Below are 19,161 nucleotides of genomic sequence, written 5' to 3'. Positions count from 1 at the left end.
ATTAATTCCACCTTTATTTGTACATGTTGGTTAAAATCAGAGAAGATGTATTTAAAGGGGCGTTGTGTAGCTTTTGGAGAAGAAATTCAGACTCAGAGTTAATGAGGTGATAATACAGACTCAGAAATCACAATTGTCTCTATAATTGAATAAACAAGCTCCTGTCAGAGAAAATGAGGTCCCCAGAACACTGTTTGAAGCTAGGCAGGTGGCAGGGTCCGCCACATATAAGCAAAGTAAAAGAGTATAAAACTGTGTTGTCCTTTAAGGTCAGTTCCTTTGTTACGTTTGTTTAGGCAGTCAATAAAGATCTTTCTCTTCTGATTAAAATTCTGTCCCCAAATCTACAAAGTGCACCTTTAATTGTCATTCTACAGCACAGGGTTGTGTAGTAAAATGTTAGCTGAAGCCCCTTTGTGCTCCACATGGAGTCTGGACAGACTGTGGCTGCTTTGGGCATCTTCTTGTGCAGACATCGTACCTTTTTATTGCTCCTCTGTAAAGATGGGTCTGAACTTGACACCAGAGTTTAGCCTTTTTAAGTTTCCATAGTAGAGAACACATTCTTCTTCCTTTCAAAGGTGCCTACATTACCCACAATGCAATACAGCCACAGTTTTCCAGATTACACACAGCTTCCTCTGGAGCCACAAAAGGCTTTATATTACTTTTTTTTTTTACAGTGGTGCTCCCCAAGACTTGTAAACACACATTAATGTGTAAAAATGGAGGAGTTACTCTTTAATTAGAAACTTGCCAATAAAGCAACATTGAATTAAACACCTGCACTTTCAAACCTTTATTTTTACTGGATTCAAAGGAAAAAATGAGACTCATCCACTGTGATGACTGACCATCTGTTACCGAGCTGACTGGAGCCGATTCCTGATGGCACCGGACCACGTCACGGGACAAAATGCTGATACGACTGAGTGTTTTTATGTGCCGTTGTAAAATTTGCAGTAACATCTCACTACATATTAATTGAAGTCTGCTTCATATTTACTACAATAAAACTGAGAGGATTATTCTCACCCTCAGCAAACCGTTGCTGTCCACAATATCAATCAGATGTTTGGATCCGGACCCCATTCGGGATCTCATCTGAGTATGAATGAAAGACTTGTCACTCATGTGTTTGCACCGTTTCCCTCTGAACGTCGTCCGCCCCAGTGTACATACTAGCTGTTTGTTGTCCTTCTGGGCTGTGACTAAGGAAGGCTCCCACAGACAATAGGCTGCTCACAGGCTGATGACTAAGGAAGGCAACCCGTGGCGGAGTCGTTATGGCAACAGAAGCTTGCCAAACAGACTGAGTTGAAATTGGACAAGTGTGAACACACAATCAATACCCCCCACCCACCCCACACCCTTCATCCTTCCACTCCCATATGACATTTTAGGCATCGGATCTTTGCAGTATAAATATGCTTGTGTTGGACATGTGGTCAGCTCAACACACTGAGCTGCCTCAGCACCTTAACACAGGTCCAAAAGGATATCTTATACCCAGTGATATCTTTATCAGGCCTGTGTCCTAGTTAGTTATACTAATTATCTGTTCTGGTCTTTTGGCAAGTCGTTTTCTTATTACCTCCGCCAGGTTTTCACTGGTGTCTGTTGGTTTGTCAGCATGATTACATAAAAAATACTGATCAGATTTCCGTAAAACTTGGAGCAAAGATGGATCTTGGCCCAGAATAGACCCAAATAACTTTTGGTGTGGATCCAGATAAAAGGGACAGAGCCAAGTTTTGCAATGGGACCCTCTTCACCATTTTCATTAATTTCTCAGGGAATAATGTATGGATCCTGATGAAAAACATCTGGCATATTCAGGTGGCTGGTACCAATGACTAAAAGGTGCAACAAGTAAGAAATTGGCTGCCTACTGAATTCATACTTGAAACAAACACGGGGCAGCATATCACCAGAGCAAAAGCTATCTGCTGCCAACTGTAGGTAGTTAGCTCAGTCAGACACGCAGCTAGTAGTCAGGGCTGGGAGCTCAAGGAGCTTTCATAGGAATGAATGGGGCTCGGTCTCCAACACTGCGCCCAGATTTAATGCAATGTCCTTGGTCAGTGTTCACGCTGCTAGCACTGCAGCTTTGGACCAGGATTGGCCCGGCCTAGCTGGTGAGCATGGTAAACATGCTTTTCCAAAAAAACACATGGAAAAAAACTGCTATTCTCTCAATCTGTTAATAACTTTATTTCAGATGAGACAGATTTACATGTCTTTTGATACTGGATTAGGCGTGATTGAATTTAAAAGTTTATGCCATATAATGACAGATTCTTTAGTTTTCTGTAGTGGGGTGGCAGAGGAGGTGTTAGAGTTTGGGAGAGTTTGGGAGAGCAAAAGATGATGTTGAAGACTGGAGGGGTATGAATTTGCCCAAACAATATCACCATAAATCAAATAGGAATAAATCACGGAACAAAATAAGACTTAAAATGAATAAAAACATGAGCTTTTCTTTTTTTTTTTTTTAAATATAGTTAATTTTTATTTCTTTAGGGGGTGGAAACCGTCACCAAGAGGTGTATCAACAATACTGAAATAGAGAATTCTGCATAAAAACTTTCTTCTCTTATCCACCCCTATATAGACAAAATTATTGGCAACAAGTATATGTCTAAACAAATTATTAACAAACAGTACCAATCTTTTTCTCTCAAATCATGTAGTTAAATTTTGCATGAGCACCAACTTGTACTGTGAGAGAAAGACAGAAGGAAAAAACAGATTTTACTTTGGTGTGGACCTGACACTCGTGTAAAAGACGATTATGACTTCTTGGCACTTATTTCTTAACTAGACAAAATGATGGCGTGGTAATGATTGTCTGATAAAGCTGTTTGTTGCTCATCTCATTTCAATAAATATGCAGCAGCTACATCAGAAACAGAAGATCCAAAACAAAACATACAATGTCCAAACTATTTAAGGTTGAATATATTTTAAAGAAGTAGGTCCGTGTCGAGGTCCAATAATACCAGTTGTGTTTAGCAGGTACATCAGGTGTATCTGTGTAAATGTATGTGCAAAACAACATGATTGTTCGATCAACAATTTAAGACAATTTGGTAACAGAATGAATACAAACCCTCTGAGATCCCTCCCAATTTAAGTCTGGCACACTTAAGTGTCCACAGAAATGTCCTGTCAGCAGATCTTCCTTTCATTCATTCATCCATAAAGTGCCGTTCTTCTGTCAGATATTTGTTTTAGTGTGACATGATGATGAATCGAAGAGGTTTGATCTTTTCATCAAGATTAATTTTTCTGTAAGAGAGTGCAGGTACGAGGGGTTTGGTGGAGAACAGGATTTCCCTTCACTGCTGAGTTTTAGTGTTTGGTAAAGCGAGAAGGAGAAAGTTTCCTCCATCTTCAGTCAATGATGGCAGAGAGCAGAGCCATGACAGCTACGCCGGAGAAAATGAGCAGGATCTGCAAGAGGGACTGCCTGAGAAAAAAACAAAACAACATCCAAGGTTAGAGATTCCAACATGTTTTGAGGACATTACACACCACAGAATTTCCACACAAGATATAACAAGTATTGTTCTACAGTAAACTGCATTCTTACTGCCAACATGGTTCCACACCAACAAGAGAAAAAGTTCAGATTGCAGGAGTATAACCCTGATCTTTCAGTCACTGAAATTATGATTTTTGGAGACTGCAGGCGGCTGTGGCTCAGGGGGTACAGCTAGTGTCTTGTTATAGGAAGGTCACTGGTTCAATTCCTGGTATGCATGTAGAACTGAACCTCAAATTGCTCCTGATGTGCTGGTCAGCACATGAATGTATGTATGAATTGCTGTAAGTTGCTTTGGACAAGCATCCGCTAAATATGAATGTAGACAAACAGCCCCTGAAGACGTGTTCACAACATCTCGCCAACACTCCTCTTCTTTGCGGTCATCCTGGTCAATAGTAGCACTACAGACCATGTTTTTAGAGGCAAGTTCCCCTTTTGTTTGTAATGTGACATGCAAAAAAAATCACAAGTGCAATGAAGCAGGCAGCGCCATTCACGCCATTCCAATAATCAACAGTTTTTGGCAGTAACACGTTTATGTAATAATACACCAGCAAAGGCAATGAAGAAGAAAACAAAGCTACATCCAAGAAACCTTAAAAAGAAGAAAGGGTCATTACATCACATAATATTACTTAGGTGCCAGACTGTGGTGACAGCTGTTCTGAAGTCTTTGGAACACAACAAAAGGCCCACATGATACAAGTTAGAACGGGGGTAATTTTCACATAAGATTAAGTGTCAATTCACAATTGATACCGACTCTGGTACCACTAAGAGTACAAGTGTTCATGATACCCAACACACCTTAAACTGGACTCCTCCAACAGGTCAGGCAGCACATTTACCAAGGCTATGTAGAGGAAGCCTCCAGAGGTAAAGGGCAGTATCCAGGAAGTGGCGTTTTCTAGAAATAACAACAGACTGGTTGGCAACTGTAAAATGTTCACCAGTTAGAAATAATGTGTTTGATTGTATGCTTACAAAGAACTAGTCCCATCTTACCTGTGCCTTGTGGTGATTGAGCGCACATAGCAAAGGAAGCTCCCAAGATCCCGACCAGGGCCGTGGACAGCTGCATGCGAGCAGCACTCCAACGGTCAAACCCGGCCCTCAGCAGAATGGCAAAGTCTCCCACCTGCAGACAATGACACAGCAGAGGAATGGCTAAACATTAGGCCTGTGTACAAGTACTGTTTGATCCTCCTATGAGCTGTCAGCTTTGTAAACATGCAACTGTCAAGTCAACCATCCAAATTTAGAAATTCATTTAACCAATAATCCTGTAATCTCACCTCGTGAGGGATTTCATGGAGCAGGATGGCAAAGGTGGTGAGGAAGCCAACCTGAAAGAAAAGTCTCATTAACACCTCTTTGTCAAACTTATTAACTTTTTTGGTTCTGTAGTATCAAAGGGACAATGTATGACAAATTCATCCAATAATTAAGCACCTAAATTGAGTGCTAAGATCCATGTGTTCAGCAGTGGACAGTGCAGAGAGGAAAACTTTGAGAGCTGTTAAAGGGCTCTGAGGAACTTCTGTGTCATGCTGGAAGTCAGTTGTTAGTTTATATTAGCTGACTCATTTCTAAACTAATGTTAGCTATTGTTGCTCTCTGGACGGAGGCACTGATACGAGGAACGTGAGAATGTCCATAACGTCACATCCTTTGGACCATCATGGAAAAACTGACTTGAGTCCTTCACAAACAAATCCACAGTCCAGCAGAATTTAACAAATGAAATCAAATCACCAGGCTTGTACGAAAGACAGACAGGGAAAGTCTCATTTTGTCACGTCTCGTTACAATCTGGCCATATATGGCCAATGAAGGGTGATTAATACAGGTATGTTGCTACAAATTGTCACATAAAGCCACTTTAAAAGAGCTTTTAAGCTTAAAGTCTTCTACAGTTTAAATTAAACACCTGAATATTGGCATGTTTTTTCAGAATAAACAGAATAATAAGGATGAGGTCATTTTTTGTTCATCAGTCATTCAGAATCAAAAACTGTGCTAAATAACCACTTTGCTGATTGGAGAGTATTTCGTACAGCATCTGAACGTGGCAAAAATCTCATTGTGATAAATGCGCATGAGAGCAAACAGAAAACACCGGTGAGATATCTTGTATGTGTATGTTTGAGACATCTAGTGAACTTCCTCTCTGGCACACTGAGCCATAGTTCATGCTGCTTGCCTTATGTCTCTCCAGCTGGACTCTCTCCTTCCCACAGCCACAAATATACACTAACTTACTGAAGCGACACAAATACATGTTACTGCAGTTTGAAGTGCACCCTTCTAAAAAGATAATACGACAAGAAAAAGTTTCAAACTGAAAAAGGTTCTTGTATTCTGTAGTGAATATCCACTGAGTGGTCCACTTGAAGACTGTGGGCCTGCTGAGTGAACCTGGATACGCTGCCAAACACTGAGCTCACACCTCTAAATTCTAGATACGTTTTGTCTCCTCATAATGCTCTCCTCTTTGGTCTGTTTTGAAGCTCTCCTGCTCAGTCTGATAAGTGAAAACATCTAACTTCGCACCAGTTCTCTAGCAGATGAAACCTTATATTCACTCTAAATGGACTGTTAACAATCTCTCATTCAGCCTGACATTGCTTCCTTGTTGGCCAGTCTCTCCCAGAGCTGGATCTGCATGTTTCCCTAACAAATTACTTGTAACTAAACCTACAAGAACTTTACAATATAACCTCCATCATTAAAAAAAATTGAATTCTGTGTTTTCTTGGCCAAGGAAATAACAATTTTGGGTCAGTTGATGCTGACAATAACTGTTACTACAAGTTTTATATCTCAAGAATCTTAAATGTACTACATGTTGACATACCAGACAGCCTACTGTCAGTGTATCCATTACATTTATTAGCACTGTCGGTCTTCAGCTATTTCACTTATAATGATACCTTGTGGAAAAAGAGTTTGTGAATAAACATGACGAGTGAAGAATGTAAACACATTCTCACATAAATAATGTTCTAAAACAGTGAGGTCAGAAATGAACACTTCAGCACAACACTCTGCATGCATACGGTAAAAACTGAGGCCCCAAAATCTGTAAATGCAGTAGTTTCACTTCACTTTCTCGGTTTTAAACATGGATTAGATACACAGCGTTCTGAGATGGTCAAAACCTTATTTCAATATTTACTGGCCTTTAAACTCCAACAGAAAAACAAACATAAGCCATTTCATTATTCATATACTACATGCATATGACTCTGAATGTAGCGAAGGGTTAAGTCATCAGAGTGCTCTTGATTAATTGGTGACAAGAAATCTAAGTGTTGAGGTTATTACAGCTTCTTACCTTTTTGCTAACCATGAAACTCCCAGCTACTGCCAGTCCATGGGTGAAGTTGTCGATGCAGTTGGCCAGTAGGTTTAAGTATCCACTAGTCTGTGGCAAATGAAACATGATGACGGTGTTGCTCACATCTGATTAGTCAAAACTACAAGAAATACGGTCAACAAGAATGTACATCAGTTACAGCTATTTCTTTTAAGTTCAATTCTGTTTGAATTTGGTTTGTTACACGTTGTAATTTTAAGTCCTGAATAAGTCTTGAGATGAAAGTTATGCAAGTTTCTGCAGTCTGACCTCATTTCTCATGATAACAATGTGTGTAGTGAAATGCAATTAGGCATGCTTCTAGGGTTGTGCTGCAGAAACAGTGTTAAAAAACACAATCAGCCAAAAAGATCAAAGGATATAAAAATACTCTATGTATGTAAAAATGTAGATAGGCCCCAGTTTAAATATGTACTGTGGAAGGAATTGCAAAGGATTTATTGAAGACTGTACTGGTTGACAAGGCTGAGGGCATCCAGGAGTCACAGTTTAAAAGGTAAACACCTTCAGTAATCAAAGCATTGTGGAGCAGGATGTACTGTTGCCTTCTGTCCTTTTTTGTTTCAGTGATTTAACTAAGTTGCTGGTTACTACAAACTACATGAATCATAAAAATCATGAGATAACTCAGACTTTTCATGGCATAGTCATGTCAGACTTAAAACAAACTTTTCCATCTTCTTTTGATCTTTATGTCAATATATCCCCTTATCTATCAAAAGTCACCTACAACATACTCAAGTTGATTTCAGGAAGAGTTTCTACCCTAATAGTTATCAGAATTACATGAAACAGTTTGGAGCATTGAAAAAGAAATGCAACTGTTACTTCAGCCTATATAAAGAGCTCAAAGTGTTTTCCAGTCTTTTTGTTAACTGGAAAATATTTTGGTTGTCAGTATTACCTTGATTTTCTCTGATCTCTCTGGCAGAGACTGTTGCTTGGAGGATCTCCATGACTCAGCATGGTGCCCATTTGTGAGTGATGCCACTGCCTTTGCACTGAAGACTGAATTAGACTGCATCTGTGGAGCAAAAAGCAAGTGCCATTTTGCCATCCTCATTTTTACAGCGATTTACATTTTTATACATAACCTTAACCATCAGTAATATGAAATTAAAGTGTCCCCACTGAGGAAACCACCTGATCCACTAACAACACCTGTCTCACTAACTAAAATGACTGGTAGCCTGAATTCCACAGTATGATAAATATGTTTTTTACTGTTGCTCCCTCTATGTTTCAAAGGGTTCACCCACAGCCAGCAGAACAGTTGTTAAAAAAAGCCTTGATTATTTTTCTAACTTCCCGCATATGCAGCAGTAAAAAAAAAAAAAAAGTACTTCTCCTTTATTTCCAGATTTAACAGCTGACCTGCAAATTCCAGCACTGTTCCAATAACTGTTGTACTTTTTTTAAATAGAAGAAGAGACCTATACATCTCAGGCTAAAGCCCCCTGTTTTCTGAGAATAGCCATCTTCCTTGTTCACTAATTCAGAAACCACTTCCAGTACATTGTCATTTAGACTGCAAGTCAAATTAACTGATGAGGAAATAAAAAAAAATCCCTCCACACATATGATCCATCCATCAATGACAATGACCAAATTCGAGTAAAAAGAGGCTTCTCATAGGTAAGATTAGTCTAAACACAGCATTTTAAAGAACATACGTCACAAGCTGCCTTTCTGTCCCTCACACACTGTCACACTCTGTCCCTGTCTACTGTTGCCTCCGCCTAAAAGCTGAGTGCTCTCCTGTGGACGATGAAATGGCTAAAGCAGCTGCTTCACCTCATCACTATAAATAGACACGAGTTGAGGAGCTGAGCCGTGGATCCCAATCTTTTCCCTCTCTGGCAAAAAAAGACAGGAGGGAGGAAAAGATGTAGGGATGGCCATTACACGCTCCCCCCTCTGTGTTTTCTGCTCCTCTGTTTTTCTTTCCTTCTCTCAGGTGCTTCTCATCAGGTGATGAGCCCTTCCCATATTTAAGGGAGGGTGGAGGAGGAGAATCTCTATCTTCTCCTGACCAAGCAGTCCTACTATTTGAGTGTCTCTGGGGTGCAACCCATTTCACCCAAACTGCAATGACATATTCCTCACTTGCGTACTTTCTTTGCATTTTTGTCCCCCCCACTGAGGATTCGTGGAGAGATACGAGGAAACCACGAGAAGACAGAGGACAGCGGAAATATGTTTTAAGACAAATGAGATGTCCTCTCCTCCACAGCATCTTGTGAAGCAATGTTTGTTTCCGATGACGGCTGCAGCTGATCATAGCTGGATCATTTGTGAACTGCTGTGTTAACTGAGAGACGCACTTATTTCGTTTCTTATAGTGTAGGTTATGTAATGTTTTCCTCCCAGCAGCCCATCCGATATTAATCAGTCTTTAGTTTTGTGACCTGGATCACCAAACACACAATTTCTGCTGCGTTCATGGATAAATCTGTGATCCAGGCATCATCACAGTGTTAAAAGCAAAAGTGTATCTGCAGTTTAAAATGTAATCAGTTCAGACATTTACATGATTATAAGGTATAGAGAATATAGTTTAGAGCTGCACTTGGAAATTAGATTGTGATGAACCTGATTCACATGTGGCTTAAAGTGGAGAGATAATTTCTTTCGCAATTATTATCATAATTTATTTCACCTGCTGTTTGCGTCCTTTTTGCAGCTTAAAATATCTTTGAAGTGGATGATCATTTTATTGTCTTGAAGGCTGATCTTTGAGAAACTCTAACAGCTGGACCTACATCTGCTTTGCTGTCTGTATTTGTGGTTGTGCAAATTCAGTTCTCAATTCATTCTTGCAGTTTTATCACCCACTGGACATGTCAGAACGTGATGCACCTGCTGATATCCTGATTTTCAAACAAACAAACACCTGGGCATGAAGAACAAACTGCAGTCTGTATTTACACTGTGTACCGTGAAACTCCAGTCATGTTGTGACGTATCAGATCAGGCTGATCTGCTGCAGCATCCAATAAAGAACTATGGGTGTCGATCTATTCCTTTTAACTCTTCCCTGTTAGAGATCACTGATTGGCCAGCTGTACAGTAGGTCATCTGATGCAACAGTCACCAGAAAACTGACAGAAATATGCAGACCAAGCACTGACAGGGGTCTGCACTAAACACTCCAAAAAAACAGGAATATTTGAGGACTTGTATTGACATGTCTGAGTGCAGTGAGAATCCTGTGGACAGCAATGGGCAAATTCTTCTAAAACATACTCCTGTGTTGTAATACCTTTACTACCATACTATTGGGTATACCAGAAAAAGATTAAGTATTTGAAATGCAGCATGCAAAAGAAAGTACCACAATAACCTACTGAATCTGGTCCAAAATCAAGAATCCAACCCCAATGTGCACTGTCATGACGAAATAGTATAACCCAGCTGTTTGCATACAGCATGCTGCAGTATTTATTTAACAAGGGCAGCTGCAGTACCTACTGAAAGTAAAAAGAACAAGTATGCCACCTGGACCGCATTTCAGCTGAAATACTCACAGCAGAATTAAAATTCAGGTCTGCTTCAGGGGTGGGATCCTCCTGGCTGCCTTGGTCAGGGAACATCTTCTCCAGGAGAAGGAAAGCCAAAAGGCCAACAATTACCCACAGGCCCTGGGTCATGTAGTGGCGTTGTTTACCTGCTAGGATGGAAGATGAGATTCAGTGAGCAAATAGACTAAGAGAGAACTGAGCAACAACATGGGTGAGTGGTAGTTCAACAACATTGTTGTCATACCTTATTCCAAGGGTTCTATTAAATCAACTTAAATTCATTAAAAATAAATATTTAAATTTTAAAAAGGAGTGCAATGCATAATTAACATATTGCATTACATAATTAATGAAAAATGTCCATAAACTAGGTTTACTGGTCTTTGTTGCGTATTAAAACCTTTTAAGCAACATTAAGCAGGAAAGACAATGGAGGAGAAATTATAGTTTCATATCACAGAAGTAGAGAAACATGTACGAAAAAATAATTGGCAACTATTTCAATAACTGATTAAACGTTGAGTTATTTTTCATGCAAAAATGTTTTGAGAAACGGGTTTCAGTGTCTTAAATATGAAGATTTCCTGCTTTTTATATATATATATATATATATATATATATATATATATATATATATATACATACATATATATACATATATATATATATATATATATATATATATATATATATATATATATATATATATATATATATATATATATATATATATATATATATATATATATATATACACACATACATATATATACATATATATATACACACACACACACACACACACACACACACACACACACACACACATACAATAAACATACAATACAATCCACTAGAACCACCTTATTCTCAAGTATATTTATACAATTACAAAGACGGTGATGTGACCCACCTGCAGAGCCAGAGACTGCCCATGCCTCAGGAAGGAGGTGAAGGAAAACATCACCAAGGAGACCACCAATAGCAAAGCTCAAGAGCTGCTTCAGCTTCTGGCTCCCATCTGAGGAAAGACAGAGGAAGACACTAGTGGCAATGACTGCATATTGTGTTTGATAAAACCATTCATTAATTTCAGAGATCACACCCCCTCCTCCTTCCTTTTCAATTATAATACACAGTGTTTTAACAAACGAAGCCACACACACACACACACACACACACACACACACACACACACACACACACACACACACACACACACACACACACACACACACACACACACACACGGATTACTCATGTATTCCACAGAAATGTCCTGGTTTAGGAGTTCCCTCAATAATGACTAACCTTTCAGTCAGGACTGCACTTGAAAACTCACAGCCGAAAATACATCTGGAATGCCACGTTCCTGTGGGTGGGGCCTCTCCACAGGCCTCAGGCTGACCCACAGTAACTTAGGCCTGGTTAATTCAGCATTTCTGCTTAGTGTCTCTTGAAGCCACATTAGCAGCTCGGCTCTATGGCCGGTCAGTGTGACTGCTGGCTTAGTCCAGACTAAAATAACATCAACTATTGGCTGGACTGCCACAAAACTTTGAACAGTCATTCATGGTCTCCAAAGGAAGACTTCTATAAACTCTGGTGGTCGTTTGACCTCCGATCTAGCATTTCATCATCAACTGGCACAAAAATGTGCACAGTCCTTCATGGATCCTGACAGTCAACTCATCTTAACGTGAGGCCTTGACTTCTTCTCTAGCACCATCATGCACTAACATATATTAGCATGACCCCGATTTACACATTCACGTCCAACTCTACTAAATACTTGCAAAACGTAGGTATTTTGTGCTTAACTTGAATTATCAAATATTTGAGAACATATTAGCATATCGCTGATGTTAGCATTTTCCTATGTCCCTTGGTAATGACCCACTGAGCTGCTAGCATGGCTGTTGACTCTTACTTTTGTTTTAAGATACCTCAGGAGGTGGAGGCCAAAAAAATATTCAACTGTTTAACTGACACAGTCACTTTCCTTAACAGGTTTTTGTTATTCCCACTGTATATTTTTCCATTCAGTTTTATTTGGTGTGGAACTGATGCTGAAAGTCTTCCTATTGCTACAACGCATTTAGAAGAACATCTTAAGCAACTTTTAATGAACATCACTTAGTGAGCAGCCTGCTTTTTATTCATAATTTGAGACACGTCTGTACTTGATGCAGAAAAACAAACCATTCAAGTTCATGAGGTCACAACTGGAGATGTTCTGCTTTTCAGCTTGCAGCTGTTTTTCAGGAAATCCAAGTGTCCTGTTCATTTTTTTTTTTTTGTTAGCTTTTGCATAATTTATGATTAAACCATTGAGATGGTGCATCTGGATCTAGGACTGAGAAAGACCCAGCAGAACTTTTTTGCTGATCCCACTGGGAATGTTTTGTGAGTGTGAGACATGTGGATGGCAGGGCAGTCTGTGTTTAATGATTAAAGTTTGAACCAAGAACATGATTGGTTCTAATTGGTCAAGAAGGCAAATTTATTGTTTTAGTTTGTTTTAATGCAGATTTTAACCCTGAACTCTTCAACTATAAAACACTTCAGTCTCTATGGCTGTTTAATATTCAAATGAAAAATAAGTTGATATGTATGTGTTAAAGACTAAATGCTGGATGTTTAATGCCAAAGTTAAGATAGCCTTCTTATTAAAATCATTAGCCCTTCAAAATGCAATTCATCAACACATTATATGGCTAATTAATACTTTTCAAAATATCATATTGCCATTTAAACTGCATTTTTTTCTCTTCAGTTACAAAAGCCCCTTTTACACAGTCTGTTCAAGGGAGGACTGTTGTTCCTTTTTTTCCGCCTTGACACTCTATATATAAAAAGATACAAAGGAATCTGGAATGTTGTTCTGCCTCTGAGCCAGCTGAGTTGGCTGTAGACAATAGATATGTGTTTCAACTATGGGTTATGTATCTGACCCAAAAGTTGGAGATTTAAAAAGCAGTTAGCTGCAGTCAGCAGCTACCTCAAAGAAGAAAAATAACAACCAAAAACGCTGGGACACTGGAGAGACAGTGAGGTCTGAATGCTGCTTTTACCCTCAAAGCAGAGGAGGAGATCACTGCTATATAAGAGAGATGGTGATTTCATTACCATGTTATGCTACTCTTCAGAAAAGCACTGCTGAACACATATGGAAATGTCACACTAAAAACCAGACGTTGTTTACACATCATGCGTCTTATGCTTGCAGAACACCATCATGCTATCTAAAACTCACACAGCTAGGCAACATAATACCACTAACATTTTGTCAGAGTGTTAAAAACAAAGTCAGTGTTAAATAGAATCTTTGTTCAGGCTGTATTGTCTTGCAATATATTGCCTATAACAGAATTGTCACGGGCATGTTTAGGGTACATAATCCACCTCTTACCTTCAGTTTTGAGGGCTGCTCCAGCTTCGATGGGAATGACAAGCAGGGGGAAAATCCCACTGAGACCTACGGCGACAGAGCCCACCAGGGACAGGAACCAAACGTGAGCATGTTCGCTGGCTAAGAAGGCTGCTACTGTCTGGAGGCCTGGGAGGTCATCTGTCAGGCTGGGGCCTGGTCCTGCAGCCCTAGCTGTTGCATGAGCCATCGATGTTTGTGCCATCTTCTGGCTGCTTGATGCCCCCCTGAGGGTCAGCATCAGCAGGGTAACTGGGATAAACAGAGCAGCTAGAGCCCAGCTGGGCTTCCAACAGCTTCCACCTTTCATCCGTCCCACGGTCCAAAAAGCCCTTGCAACCAGTAATGCTGCAACAGAGGAGCACACTTTGAGGCAAACAGCCCCCTCCTGCACATTTTCAACATTTCATTTTTATGTTTGAATTAAGCACTAAATTAGGCTGCAATTAATTAATTGTAATTATTATTATTATTATTATTATTATTATTATTATAGTATTTTCATTATTTTGTCTGTTAGTTAGTAAAGGTAAAGTGAAATAATAAAGCAGCAATGGCAGCTGCCAATTGTACAGAAACATAATTGGTAACTATTTTAATAACTGATTAAATGTTGAGTTATTTTTCATGCAAAACCGTTATAAGATAGATTCATCAATATACATGTATATTTAGGCATTTAAAAGAGCTTTGAAAAAGCAATAGAAAGGACTGTAAAACAAACAACTAATAAGTTAAATTGATAAATATTTCAGCATTACATTATATTATAAAATAACAGACTACAAAAGACTGTTTAGTCCAGCCGTGGACTTTTGAGGCCGACTTTGAAAGATAGTTTTATACCACTTTACGTTGTTTATATTTGGTTTATATTCAGTATTATTACCTCATCAATACTGAGGAGTGATAACACAATAAGCATTTCACTTGTTTAGTCAGTTTCTCCCAGGGTTAAACTGGATAAATAAACACAATTTCACACCATTTTACTTTGTTTATATTTGGCGGACCCTGCCACCTTTCTAGCTTCAGAAAGCTTCCTCTGAGAACAGATTGTTTACTCACTTCCAAAAAAAAAAAAAAAAAGATATGTCTGAGTCTGTATAATTGCCTTATAAATAGTGTAAATATTAAAATCTAAGGTGCAAATTGGTCCCCAAAAACTCCACAGTGCCTTTTTAAGTTAAAAGTTAGGTCGTGGCAGGAAAAAAATAATAAAATACCAGACCTCCATTTGGCAGCTGCCTCTGTATATCTGGCCTTTCCTCTGTGAGAGCTGCAGCAGTGAGCTGAAGTAGCGTTAACTTTACTGCATCTTCATTAGAGAGGTCACAACAGTCCATTATTTAGTGCTTCAATAGCATCTTAACACGCTGCTCATCATTTTCCTCTGTGGGAGTTTGCATGTGGACATGTCAGCTGAAGTACCACTAACTCACAGTAATACTTACAACACGATAGAAAATACTGAGGAAAATACGGTTATAAACAGGCAACGATGCGGAGAACACCATATTTTCGACAGCGTCATAACTTACTATCAAGCTAACTCCGCCGTCTGTGAGGAAAAGTTAGCAAGCTAACGCTAGCCGACAGACGCGTTGAGCCGTGCAGACAGACAGCCGCAGCCTGCTAAAGTGATTAGCTCAGGGACACGCAATCACTGCACACCAACGGCTGTAACTGCTAAAACTAGCGTCAGTTTGAAGAAGTTGACGCTAACGGCGCGGGCCGCCTGGAAACATCCGCGAAATGCTAACATCAAAATCACGGCATTTAAAAGTGACACTGTGTGTTCACATACCTTGTGGTTTCGGCAGTCTTTGCACCAGTGTGTCCCTGCCATCCAGGCCGACTTTGATGGAGGCAGGCTTGCGCCGCTGTGTGGGATCAGTCGCCCAGCTGCTGAGGGAAGAGACCCGCTAGCTGCAGGCTGCAGCACAGAAGTGGCTGTCGGTCACCATGGCTTCCCCCAAACAGCCACGTATCAGGATCCTGGAGGGGAGGAAAATAAACAGGAGAGGAGAGCCGACACATGGATCCCGCCCCACCAAAAATATCAGGAAGTAACTTAAGGGGTCTTTTTTGCACTAAGGACTCTGGAAGTTTTTTTCCACTTAAAGGAGATGTTTTGATGTAGGCCTCTTGTAGTTAAAACGGTGGAGATCATCAACCGAATGTTTTAACACGCTCGAACATTAGCTGACGATAAAGTGGTTGATTTCCACATTTTAACACATACAGGATCCAATATATAGTTGAACTGGAAATCACAGTATCAAGGCTCAGATAGAAGATGGCATCAGGAACATGGAAATTTATAGGGAAGTTTCAGGGAAATCAATTACAGTCTTATTCTTTTAAGTTATTTCACACAAATTAGTCTTATTTCATGTCAAATCATGTCTTTTTTATAACCCAATCATATTGCCTCAGTGGGCTTTACAATCTGTACAGTGACTGAAATTCTTTGCCCTTAGACCCTCTATTCAAGTGAGGAAAAACTTGACATACTGAGAAAACAACCTTTTAACAAGGTAAAGAAAGATAAAAGAAACCTCAGTAAGAGACACAGACTGGGATCCCTCTCCCAGGTCAGACAGAGATAGATAGATAGATAGATAGATAGATAGATAGATAGATAGATAGATAGATAGATAGATAGATAGATAGATAGATAGATAACTTTAATAGTCCCCATGGGAAACTTAGGTTATCATAGCAATTATAATACAAGGGCAAATATAGAAACAATAAAGTACTGTATACAATATTAAAGAACAGCAAAATACAAAAAAATGATGCAATGCTGAAGTAGTTATAAAAAAAAATGAAATACTGAGCTACAATAAAATGCTGAGGTATCAAGGAGTTGTAAGTGGAAAATAAAGAGCAGTTTTATCTACAGACTTGCATTGGTGTACAGAACAGAACAACAAAATCACAGTCACAGATTTCACTGACAGACTGTCCAATACAAGTATATTATATAAAATATATGTGAAGAGTTTGGATCCAGGAAGATGACTGAGCAAGCCGATCATCACTAAGTGGTGCTGGACTCATATGACCTCCTCTCCACCGTGGTGACCTGGAAAAGGACAGGCCACGCAAGATCATTATCAATAAAAGAGAAAACATCAGAGTGAAGAGACATCAAATTTTACATTAGTACAGATACAGGAGATGGTAAAACAGAAGAGAGAAATCGGAGCCCAGGGTATGATGATCCAGATCTGTCAATATGAAAGGCAACGGGAGCCAGGAGAGAGAGAGGTTCCCAGGGGGCCGCGGTCCAGCAGATACGAGTGGCAGATGGAGACCAAAAATATTTCCTAGCTGTTCCAAATGTGTGTGTAATACACCCCTTTAATACGGTTCATACATCTCCTTTTCCATTCATATTGAATATTTCTGTGCTTTCAGTGTGTAACATAGTACAGCTGACTCACCTCTCACTTTTTCTCGCATGATTTCCAGCAGACTGCATGATGGGCTACAGCAGTCTACTCATACGGGGCCCTTGATGGTCAATACTTTTCCATTTTTATATTGTTTCACTTCACATATATATGTACACAGATTAGTAAGAATGTCTTTGTCTATAATGATGAATCCTATTTCATATTTGGAGTTGCTCCAGGATTGGTATCGTCATCATTATCATTGTCATTATAGTACATCTTTCTTAAATACACAGTCTAAACTAACTTGAGTTATGCTGCGAAAGTTATCTAGTTTGGTTTATTATTTTTCCTCAAGGTCTCGTACACATTGAAGCAAAGAGTTACACATTTGAGTTTCAGTTAAACTGCCTTACTGCCACCTTGCAGTAGCATTTAAACAGCAATCAATACACAGACAAAGTGGGTGCAGTCAGTACTAAATCTAGCTTTTTATACTAATGACTGACAATTTAAGGTAGTTAAGATAAGATAATCCTTTATTGATCCTCCAGCTGGGACATTTGGATGTGAGAGCAGCATAAGTGTATTTTTCTTACTCTCCTAGTCTTTTCTTATGTTTGGTTCACCTCTGGATTCAACCTTTGGGCAGTGGTGTGTAATGCCCAGGCAATAAAAAGTGTGTGGTTGGGACTGAAAGGAAGTGAGGAGCTAAAATGACTGTCTTTTCTCTCTTTTCTGCTCAATCCATCACAAAAAGCTGTAGGTCTGTTTGACTGAGGACGGGGCTACTCACATGCAAACACACACACACAGGCAGGCAGAGCAGAACAGAGAGGCAAACAGGACAGGATGAAGCACACACTTTAGCTGTATTCACAAAAAATCTAGAGCAAGGCTGACCAAAGTGGTGCTCATGGGCCAAATTTTGCCAGCCACAAGGTTTAATTTGGCCTCCCGAGGGTTTCTCGTTTTTCCAGTGAGGCAAATCGACGCTAATGCTAATATGCAGTGTCCATATTATTTATTATTTTTTATAATCTGAGCATGGCCGGCAGAGGGGCACTTTGTGCAGGAAGACACTCAATTAAGGGGAATTTAGGATTTTTGTACCATTTTGCATCTTAATAATACAATTCAATAGGACTTTGGTTTCAGTTTTGGCCCTCAAAGTGAAACTGTTTGGTGGTTTGCTTTGTTTTTGCTGACGCTGCTCTCTCCCTTCATTGACTCCATAGCTCGTTTGACCACTGCTGCTGCAGTAGTGTTGTCCTCAAGGGCCCATTGCAATGCATGTTGTTAGGTTTGACTTATGACATCTGTGTAATTGTAGGCTGTGTTAAATGTTGGAGAGTGATACATACAAGTAAATAATTTATCTAGCATACTGTCACCGGAGCATCTTGCAGGAAGTAACTGCTGGTAAACCCCCGGCCTGCTGGTTTGGATAGAGTGCATCAGCACAAGTATGCAGAGCTAAGCTGGCAGGTTTTTGACTGGATTATGTGGAAATGGTGGGAGGAAGCAAAGAGAGAAGGATTTTTGCTTTGTTTGCTCCAGAACCTCAGCTCAAAAAACTATATTACCCTGGAATGAACTCAAAAGCTCCTTCGTGCAGGTTTCAGTAGATTATTTGTTGCACTGATGAACTGTATTACTGCTATTACTACAGAGAGTTTTAAAATACGGCAACAATAAGTCACCAGATAAAACATATATATATATATATATATATATATATATATATATATATATATATATATATACACATCGAGGTATAAGGTATAGCTGGTGTAAGCCACATCATCCTCACAGTTATTTTCTTCTTTATATAAACACTACATCAGTCGAGATCAAGAAAATGGGGTTAATAA

The 19,161-nt window shown here is 39.4% G+C and overlaps 1 protein-coding gene across 4 annotated transcripts; it reads right to left on the bottom strand.

The window, feature by feature from the left end:
• Positions 1–2,472: 2,472 nt before the first annotated feature.
• slc39a13 (solute carrier family 39 member 13) lies at positions 2,473–16,249 on the bottom strand. 4 transcript variants are annotated; one of them, XM_037096145.1, is made up of 10 exons: positions 15,688–16,249; positions 13,863–14,228; positions 11,364–11,471; positions 10,457–10,599; positions 7,834–7,953; positions 6,888–6,977; positions 4,846–4,896; positions 4,556–4,688; positions 4,358–4,457; positions 2,473–3,472 (listed from the first exon to the last, which is right to left on the bottom strand). In XM_037096145.1, the coding sequence occupies exons 2-10, from the start codon at positions 14,188–14,190 to the stop codon at positions 3,397–3,399; spliced, it is 1,149 nt and encodes a 382-aa protein (XP_036952040.1). In that variant the 5' UTR covers positions 14,191–14,228; positions 15,688–16,249; the 3' UTR covers positions 2,473–3,396. The 4 variants fall into 4 exon arrangements, with proteins under 4 accessions (XP_036952040.1, XP_036952041.1, XP_036952039.1 ...); XM_037096146.1 differs by lacking the exon at positions 15,688–16,249 and adding an exon at positions 15,422–15,574; XM_037096144.1 differs by lacking the exon at positions 15,688–16,249 and adding an exon at positions 15,112–15,353 and having other exon boundaries at positions 10,457–10,596.
• Positions 16,250–19,161: the final 2,912 nt, after the last annotated feature.

This window comes from Acanthopagrus latus, chromosome 4 (assembly GCF_904848185.1).
Source record: "Acanthopagrus latus isolate v.2019 chromosome 4, fAcaLat1.1, whole genome shotgun sequence".
In the NCBI taxonomy this organism is placed as follows: domain Eukaryota; kingdom Metazoa; phylum Chordata; class Actinopteri; order Spariformes; family Sparidae; genus Acanthopagrus; species Acanthopagrus latus.
This window is presented reverse-complemented; position numbering and strand designations above follow the sequence as displayed.

Coding starts and splice junctions, on each gene's coding strand:
- slc39a13 (XM_037096143.1), bottom strand. CDS start 15,226: ATGGACTGTTGTGACCTCTCTAATGAAGATGCAGTAAAGTTAACGCTA. Junction 4,689..4,845: donor TCCATGAAATCCCTCACGAG/GTGAGATTACAG, acceptor CATTGTCTGCAG/GTGGGAGACTTTGCCATTCT. Junction 4,458..4,555: donor TCAATCACCACAAGGCACAG/GTAAGATGGGAC, acceptor TGTTATTTCTAG/AAAACGCCACTTCCTGGATA.